General features: G+C 46.9%; 1 protein-coding gene across 1 annotated transcript; it reads left to right on the top strand.

Annotated features, from left to right (window-relative positions):
* The first annotated feature begins 5,121 nt into the window (after positions 1–5,121).
* LOC149434597 (uncharacterized) lies at positions 5,122–9,315 on the top strand. The gene is made up of 2 exons (XM_089663602.1): positions 5,122–5,284; positions 6,072–9,315. Exons 1-2 carry the CDS (start codon positions 5,122–5,124, stop codon positions 7,733–7,735), a joined length of 1,827 nt encoding a protein of 608 aa, XP_089519728.1. The 3' UTR covers positions 7,736–9,315.
* The last annotated feature ends 614 nt before the right edge of the window (positions 9,316–9,929 follow it).

The raw sequence follows: 9,929 nt of genomic DNA, 5'->3' as shown, positions 1-9,929 counted from the left end.
TAGGCTGTAGGGGGGTACATGCAGGTATAGGCTGTAGGGGGGTAAATGCTGGTATAGGCTATAGGGGGGGGGGGTATATGCAGGTATAGGCTGTAGGCGGGTATATGCAGGTATAGGCTATAGGGGGGGGGGTATATGCAGGTATAGGCTGTAGGCGGGTATATGCAGGTATAGGCTGTAGGGGGGTATATGCCGGTATAGACTGTAGGGGGGTACATGCAGGTATAGGCTGTAGGGGGGTACATGCAGGTATAGGCTGTAGGGGGGGGGTATATGCAGGTATAGGCTGTAGGTGGGTACATGCCGGTATAGGCGGTAGGGGGGTATATGCAGGTATAGGCTGTAGGGGTGTACATGCAGGTACAGACTGTAGGGGGGTACATGCCGGTATAGGCTGTAGGGGGGTACATGCAGATATAGGCTGTAGGGGGGTACATCCCGGTATAGGCTGTAGGGGGGTACATGCAGGTATAGGCTGTAGGGGGGTACATGCAGGTACAGACTGTAGGGGGGTATATTCCGGTATAGGCTATAGGGGGGTATATGCAGATAGAGGCTGTAGGAGGGTACATGCAGGTATAGGCTGTAGGGGGGTACATCCCGGTATAGGCTATAGGGGGGTATATGCAGGTATAGGCTGTAGGGGGGTATATGCAGGTATAGGCTGTAGGGGGGTACATGCCGGTATAGGCTGTAGGGGGGTAAATGCTGGTATAGGCTGTAGGGGGGTACATGCAGGTATAGGCTGTAGGGGGGTACATGCAGGTATAGGCTGTAGGGGGGTACATGCAGGTATAGTATAGGCTGTAGGGGGGGGGGGTATATGCAGGTATAGGCTGTAGGCGGGTATATACAGGTATAGGCTGTAGGGGGGTACATGCAGGTATAGGCTGTAGGGGGGTATATGCCGGTATAGACTGTAGGGGGGTACATGCAGGTATAGGCTGTAGGGGGGTACATCCCGGTATAGGCTGTAGGGGGGGGGTATATGCAGGTATAGGCTGTAGGCGGGTACATGCAGGTATAGGCTGTAGGGGGGTATATGCAGGTATAGGCTGTAGGGGGGTACATGCAGGTATAGGCTGTAGGGGGTTACATGCAGGTATAGGCTGTAGGGGGGTACATGCAGGTATAGGCTGTAGGGGGTTACATGCAGGTATAGGCTGTAGGGGGTTACATGCAGGTATAGGCTGTAGGGGGTTACATGCAGGTATAGGCTGTAGGGGGGTATATGCAGGTATAGGCTGTAGGCGGGTATATGCAGGTATAGGCTGTAGGGGGGTACATCCCGGTATAGGCTGTAGGGGGGTACATCCCGGTATAGGCTGTAGGGGGGTACATGCAGGTATAGGCTGTAGGGGGGTACATGCAGGTACAGACTGTAGGGGGGTATATTCCGGTATAGGCTATAGGGGGGTATATGCAGATAGAGGCTGTAGGGGGGTACATGCAGGTACAGACTGTAGGGGGGTATATTCCGGTATAGGCTGTAGGGGGGTACATGCAGGTATAGGCTGTAGGGGGGTACATCCCGGTATAGGCTATAGGGGGTATATGCAGGTATAGGCTGTAGGGGGGTACATGCAGGTATAGGCTGTAGGGGGGTACATGCAGGTATAGGCTGTAGGGGTGCACATGCAGGTACAGACTGTAGGGGGGTACATGCCGGTATAGGCTGTAGGGGGGTAAATGCTGGTATAGGCTGTAGGGGGGTACATGCAGGTATAGGCTGTAGGGGGGTACATGCAGGTATAGGCTGTAGGGGGGTACATGCAGGTATAGTATAGGCTGTAGGGGGGGGTATATGCAGGTATAGGCTGTAGGCGGGTATATGCAGGTATAGGCTGTAGGGGGGTAAATGCAGGTATAGGCTGTAGGGGGGTATATGCTGGTATAGACTGTAGGGGGGTACATGCAGGTATAGGCTGTAGGGGGGTACATGCAGGTATAGGCTGTAGGGGGGGGGGGTATATGCAGGTATAGGCTGTAGGCGGGTACATGCAGGTATAGGCTGTAGGGGGGTATATGCAGGTATAGGCTGTAGGGGGGTACATGCAGGTATAGGCTGTAGGGGGGTACATGCAGGTATAGGCTGTAGGGGGGGGGTATATGCAGGTATAGGCTGTAGGCGGGTACATGCAGGTATAGGCTGTAGGGGGGTATATGCAGGTATAGGCTGTAGGAGGGTACATGCAGGTACAGACTGTAGGGGGGTACATGCCGGTATAGGCTGTAGGGGGGTACATGCAGATATAGGCTGTAGGGGGGTACATCCCGGTATAGGCTGTAGGGGGGTACATGCAGGTATAGGCTGTAGGGGGGTACATGCAGGTATAGGCTGTAGGGGGGTACATCCCGGTATAGGCTATAGGGGGGTACATGCAGGTATAGGCTGTAGGGGGGTACATGCCGGTATAGAATGTAGGGGGGTACATCCCGGTATAGGCTGTAGGGGGGTACATGCAGGTATTGGATGTAGGGGGGTACATGCAGGTATAGGCTGTAGGGGGGGGGTATATGCAGGTATAGGCTGTAGGGGGGTACATGCAGGTACAGACTGTTGGGGGGTACATCCCGGTATAGGCTGTAGGAGGGTACATGCAGGTATAGGCTGTAGGGGGGTACATGCAGGTATAGGCTGTAGGGGGGTACATCCTGGTGTGATGGATTTGGTAAAATGCCTATTCTGTTTTCGGTTTAAAATATACATTTTATACATATTTACTTTTATACATTTTTATATTTCTAAATGTATATGTGTATATATATATATATATATATATATGTATATGTGTATATATATGTGTATATATATATATATTGTCTGCTGGGCTTTGTAGTCCTCCTTAACTTCTTTTGCTCAGAGCGATGCTCTCAACCCCTCCCTTCGCACTGAGACAATTTCACTTAGACTTTGGGAATGTGAAGGGGAGTGAAGAGATAACGGGATGAGAAGCAAGCATCAAGTTTCTACATTTCTCCTATATTTCAACCAAGCAAAATGTGCCTTTCAGAATGAGACTGTATATACGTAATAGTGACGTATACTCTATTGTTCTCTATGTATAAAAGGTTAAGCACCGCCCTGCAATAAACAGAGATGAGATGATGTGAAAGTGGTTGTACTGGACAGTTGTCCGTGTAATTATTTTCCGGCGTGCACGCAATCCATATCTCAAAAATTAGGAACAGCAGCAGAAATCCTACCCTGAGCCCGATTGTGGTTCTCCCAACCTTTTTAGCTGGCGCCCAACGTGGGGCCCCAGGTTGTGACCGATGGAAGTCCGCACGTGAGACTGAGCGGCTGGCCAGGACAGACCAAAAGGGATTTGCGCACCCCTGAGAGTACGGTAGGTACTTTTTATATTTACCACTGTACGATTTGTTTCTGTCCAGCCTTGGCGCCAGTTTTGTCGGCTTCCAGAGGTCATCAAGAGCGGCAGGTAATTTTTATTGCTCGCCTGGGGCTGTTTAACGAACCTGCCACTGGATTTCTGCTGACTGTGTATTTGTTCAATGTCTGTCGTCCTGTGCGACTGTGATAACTCAGTAGACTGATAGATAAGTTGCAATGAGTGTCCTGACCAGGTGAGCTGTTGGCCCCTGGAAGACAGAACCTTGCAACAAGCGTCTACGGACGGTGACTCGGGGTTGACGGTGTGAGACCCCTGAGGGTTTAGTTCAGCTGCTGAGGCTTCACGGAGCGAGGGGCGGCAGGTGTAATGTCCTGTTCTGAGTGTATTTGTGGATTAGTGTTTGTTCTGAGATAAGACAGAAAGCAGCGGAATAGGGATATTAATCTAATAGTTGCCCTCGCTGCCTCTGAAACCGTTAGCTGAGACTACGGTGACAGAACAGAACAGAGTGAGAAGTTGGGTGACCCAGAGAGAGGGGGGAAGATGGGTCAGAAGACAGTCAAGCCACAGAAAGGATTATTAGTATGTGATATTGTAAAGAGGAGAGAAGGAAGTGAAGCAGTTAAAAAGTTATCTAAAGTAGCGAAAGTTTGTAAGCTGAAGGTCAGAGGACTGGCATAAATCATTGTAGGAACAGAGAGGAATGTTATGTGATGAAGGTTTGCTGAATGTGACAGAAGTTTTGTACAGAACTGGAAAAGTGTTGCATAAAGAAGGATAGTTGAAAGAAATTCAAGAAAATGGCAATTGTATAATGTATTTGTATCACAAAATTGTAAATGGAAGTGTGTGCTAAAACCACCGCCCTATGTTGGAATGTGGGGTGGAGGAGGGGAGGGACAGCCCTGCCCTTCATCTAACGCCTACTTTATGCCCACCACCCCAGCCCAGTACACTTCCTGCTAGCAGCCATCTTGCTACACCTGTGTTGTCACTTCCTGCCCTGCCCAGTACACTTCCTGCTAGCAGCCATCTTGCTACACCTGTGTTGTCATTTCCTGTCCAGCCCAGTGCACTTCCGTCCGGCGGCCATCTTGGTACACCCGGAAGGCCTAAATAAGGCATATACCCAGTTCTCCCTGTTCTAAACCAGGATGGTTCCTACCACACTCCCGTTTTCCCCAATATGGAAGTGTCACCTTCACAAGCCGGATACATGAATGACAATGTATTCGAGTCGGATGATCAACAACCGCAAGCAGGAATGATACCGATAGGTATGACTCCCAAACCTATGCCAGATGTCCAATTGAATGACAATGCATCTGAATGGAGTGATCAACAGCTGCAAGCAACAAGGGCGCCAATAGATTTGATTCCCAAGCCCACGCACAGTGGAGCACAACCTAAACAGGAACAGTAAACAAGACAACCCCGACATTCAATATTAACGGAAGGGGCACCGGTAATGTATGTCGCTTTTACCCCATCACAAGCAGCGGCCTTTGTGACGAGTCTGCCTGACCCAGAGAAACAGCCAATACCCTTTTATCGCAGGGTAGTGCAGATACAAGAAACTTACTCAGCTGCTTGGAAAGACCTGCTCAGTTTATGCCAAATTAAAGCAGGACATGTTTTCTGGCCAGTTATGCAGATGGGCTTCAATGATGCCTGCCTGACAAGTGTTATTTCCTATTCTTCAGGCGTGGAGTTTTGTGTCCAGCTCCATGACTGAGCAAAGGAGAAATTGGCGGATCAGACTACCATGATTCAAGACATCACCCAAGATAAAGGGGAGTCTGTGGAGAAGTATTATGCCAGACTCATACAGGTCTTTGATGATCTGGGCTTCTCTCAATATGAAAAGGCACACACACACATGCTCTCAATTGCTTTTGTCTCATGGCTCAAAGAGGATATTAGGAAAGGTCTGATGGTGGCCCGCCCTGAATACCGCTCTATGAAGATGTCTGACTTACTGTTGGTGGCCAGAGGCATAGAAAACCGAAAAGGGAAAAAAAAAAAAAACAAACCCAGCGCCCCTCATGGTGGTCAATGACGAAGATCCCACCTACACTCGTCCACCACCATTGCCCAATATCAGGGAAAGGATCACCTGTTATAACTGTGGGAAACGGGGACATTTTAGAAGAGAATGCAGAGCCCCAAGATATCCCAGACAAGACAGGGACCCCCGGGAAGGGCAGTGCAAATATCAACCACCACGCCCCAACTCTCGTTAGGAAATGGGCAAACCCGTGTCACCCCTTATGGCAGTATCCTCAAACAAGACTGGGGGACCGTGTAGCTGTAATCCAGGATATTCCTCAACCTAAAGCAGCTGAACAACTGCATGTCTTTCTTGGACTCATATCCTACTGCAGGGCATGGATCCCTGATGCATCGGTCCGTATGCAACCATTTTATGATGCTCTCAAGTCTGTGCCATTTACCTTGTCAAGCAAGGCCATGGATAATTTTATTCTGCTGAAGCAAGCAATATCCACCGCTCCTGCCTTGGGACTTCCAGATTATGAGAAACCTTTCAAACTGTTTGTGTCAGAAAAGCAGGGTCACACCACGGGGGTCCTAGCTCAAGAACATGGAGGGCAAATTAGACCCATTGGGTACTATTCTTGTCATTTGGATCCCGTAGCTAGGGGTGGTTCTTCATGTCTAAGAGCTGTCTTTGCTGCTCAAGCTCTGCTGGATAAGACCTCGTTTTAGCACACCCCTTACTTCTGGCACCGCATGACATTGCCGCCATCCTGAATCAGGTACAACCCCGACACCTGTCCACAGCTAGACATCTACGGTTGCAAATCTCCCTCCTCATTCCTGACAATGTGACCCTCCAAAGGTGTCTTACCCTTAACCCAGCCACTCTTCTGCCATTTTTCGAGGGGGGAGAAGAAGGCGAAGGTGAAGAAGGAGATCCCTGCACTACTCCACATGACTGCCTTGAAATGATGAGCATGGAAACCACACATCTCCCTACAGTGAGTGAAATTCCTCTGGAAAACCCTGATTACACACTTTTTGTGGATGGCTCCATATATGCAGATGAAAGAGGAAAGTACCACACAGGTTATGCTGTGACCTCGGAATTTGAAATCCTACAATCAGGAGTATTATCACCAACTTTCTCTGCCCAGGAAGCAGAGCTTCAAGCCCTCACTACAGCGTGTAAGATGGCAGAAGGTAAAAGAGAGAAAATTTACACAGACTCAAGGTACGCCTTTGGAGTAGCTTATGACTTTGGTATCATCTGGAAAGCCAGAGGTTTTCTGACAGCGTCTGGAACACCGGTAAAACACGGCCCAGCCATCAAGGATTTAATGGATGCACTGCTCCTGCCTGATCAAGTGGTTGTCTTGAAGGTTAAAGCACATGGCAAACTGAATTCTCAAGAGGCCAGAGGGAACCACTTGGCGGATATAGCTGCTAAAGAAGCAGTGAAAAACCAACGAAAAATGTCTGAGGTGGCTGAAGAGGAGAGTGAGACCTCAGTACAGATACTTTTGACAGTGCATGTGCCATCTGACAAGCAATACCTGATTTCTATGCAAATAGCCGCTTATACAGAAGAAAGGCTGGAATGGATTGATAAAGGAGCAGACTACGATGGAGAATTGTATTCGATGAAAGAAAAAACTTGTTTACCAAAACATATGTATCCAGAAATTGTCCAATGGGCGCATGGGCATGCACATCTTTCTAAGAACTTAATGAACTCACTGATCAGCAAGTATTACTGGACTACGTTAACCAGAAATTACTGCACCTCGTGTGTAGTATGTGCAAAATGCAATCCGTGGAGGACGGAAAAGACACCGCAAAAACATCTGGCAAAACGTTTCTATCCATTCCAGAGGATACAGATTGATCATATACAGATGCCAAAAAGTGGACGATATGAATATGCCCTAGTGGTGGTGGACATGTTCTCTGGTTGGCCAGAAGCCTATGCTGTTACAAACATGACAGCCAAGACCACGGCTAAGAAATTACTGAGTGAGGTAGTCTGTAGATTTGGGTTCCCAGAGGTAATTGAGAGTGATCAGGGTCCAGCCTTCACAGCAACCCTTACAAAAGAGATTTGGAAGGCACTGGGGGTCGAGTTGGCCCTACACACCCCATATCACCCTCAAAGCAGTGGGAAGGTAGAAAGGATGAATGGGACTCTAAAAAACAGGATGCTAAAGATGGCCCAAGAGACTAACATGAGTTGGCCAGACAGTTTGCCCATTGCTCTGTTTAGTGTCAGATACACACCAAGAGAGAACACTCCCTATCCCCTTATGAGATTTTGTTTAGCTCAGCCCCCAGACTTGGCTGTTACTTTCCGCAACAGTTGCAATTACAATCTGATGTGTTAACTGATTATGTGACTGTATTATCACGTGAATTAACCCGTATCCATGTCCAAGTGTTTTCTCCATTCCAGATCCTGAGTCAGATACAGGAACTCACAGTCTATTACCCGGAGATTGGGTATTAGTAAAGACATTTATGAGGAAATATTCCCTTGAGCCAAGATATGTTGGTCCATTCCAAGTTCTGCTGACCACAGCCACTTCTGTCAAGGTGGCCGGGAAGAACACTTGGATACACGCCTCCCACTGCAAGAAAGTCCCAAACCCTGAGGAAAAGGAGTCATCTACACCATGACAACTATGTTGTATATCCTTTTTCTTATAAGTCTGACAGAGGCTCAACAGGTGGATATCACCGAAATAGGTGACACCACTATATTTTGGTACAACTCATCCAACACTCATGTAGCTATTTTCACCTTTGATTTCTGTAGTATAGATCCCATGTGGTGCTATGACCATAATCTATATGATCTTGACATAATGAGCATGTTCCGATAGTAGTGAGTAAATATACATACAGTATGTGTCACGGATGATTACTGGGAACCAAAAGATTAGAACCAGATTGAAAGGGATTTGGACTGGTGAGTGTGCCCTTGCAAAGGCCATTATGCCTCTCCACATCCTAGCAGAAAATATCCCTGACCCAACGCCTGGCCGTAGGAGGAAGCGAAAAGCTCCTTCTGGTAGTTTTGACCCACAAGTGTATATAGATGCTATTGGAGTCCCAAGGGGGGTGCCTAATAAATTTAAAGCCAGAGACCAAGTAAAGCAGGTTTTGAATCCCTGATTCCCATGATAACTGTTAATAAAAATGTAGATTGGATAAATTACATATACTACAACCAACAGAGGTTTGTGAATTACACCAGGGATGCCCTTCAAGGAATCGTTGACCAGCTAGCCCCTACATCCTACATGACATTCCAGAATAGGATGGCTCTAGACATGATTTTAGCAGAAAAAGGAGGTGTCTGTAAAATGATAGAAGGAACTGGAACATGTTGTACATATATTCCTGACAATACTGGCCCGAATAGTAAGGTTACTCTGGCTATAAAGAAATTGGAAGATCTGTCAGTAGAGCTGAAGAAGAACTCAGGTATCTCAGACCCCTGGGATCAATGTTTTAGCTGGATGAGTGGGTGGCAAAAAGTGCTCGCCCAAATAGGGGTAACGGTATTAATAATTCTAGTTCTTTTAGCTCTGATTGTATGTTGTATTCTATAATTTGTAAAGAAGTTAATAAGCAAGGCTGTAGACAACAGCACACCTATATTTCTCCATCAAGAAGAGGAGGACCCTTTTGCGATGGAAGAGGATAAACTTTTCACTCCTCTACAGTCCCTCCCTGTCAACAGCAATTTCACAATTTTGTAGGGATAGCATCTGACTTCCTTATGTACAAAGTCTGTGGCAAGGGAGGTGATGAAATAGTCATCACCCGTCTAACGTACAGCATAAAAGAGTTCCAAGGTACATAAGGACAGATGAGCTAGGCTTTATAGGGACAGAGTAAAATAGTCATTTTAAGGGGGGACTGTGATGGATTTGGTAAAATGCCTATTCTGTTTTCGGTTTAAAATATACATTTTATACATATTTACTTTTATACATTTTTATATTTCTAAATGTATATGTATATATATATATATATATGTATATGTGTATATATATGTGTATATATATATATATATATATATATATTGTCTGCTGGGCTTTGTAGTCCTCCTTAACTTGTTTTGCTCAGAGCGATGCTCTCAACCCCTCCCTTCGCACTGAGACAATTTCACTTAGACTTTGGGAATGTGAAGGGGAGTGAAGAGATAACGGGATGAGAAGCAAGCATCAAGTTTCTACATTTCTCCTATATTTCAACCAAGCAAAATGTGCCTTTCAGAATGAGACTGTATATACGTAATAGTGACGTGTACTCTATTGTTCTCTATGTATAAAAGGTTAAGCACCGCCCTGCAATAAACAGAGATGAGATGATGTGAAAGTGGTTGTACTGGACAGTTGTCCGTGTAATTATTTTCCGGCGTGCACGCAATCCATATCTCAAAAATTAGGAACAGCAGCAGAAATCCTACCCTGAGCCCGATTGTGGTTCTCCCAACCTTTTTACCGGTATAGGCTATAGGGGGGTATATGCAGGTATAGGCTGTAGGGGGGTACATGCCGGTATAGGCTG

The sequence above is a fragment of the Staurois parvus genome, unplaced genomic scaffold (genome assembly GCF_062004578.1).
Source record: "Staurois parvus isolate SC_StPar_1 unplaced genomic scaffold, SC_StPar_1.0 ptg001728l, whole genome shotgun sequence".
Taxonomy (NCBI): Eukaryota; Metazoa; Chordata; class Amphibia; order Anura; family Ranidae; genus Staurois; species Staurois parvus.
The sequence above is the reverse complement of the archived record's forward strand: the minus strand, read 5'-3'. Positions and strand labels throughout refer to the sequence as shown.

Excerpts from the sequence above, each read along its gene's own strand:
- LOC149434597 (XM_089663602.1), top strand. The coding sequence starts at position 5,122 with ATGATTCAAGACATCACCCAAGATAAAGGGGAGTCTGTGGAGAAGTAT. Across the intron at positions 5,285-6,071 it reads CAAAGAGGATATTAGGAAAG|ACCTCGTTTTAGCACACCCC; the intron begins GTCTGATGGTGG and ends CTGCTGGATAAG.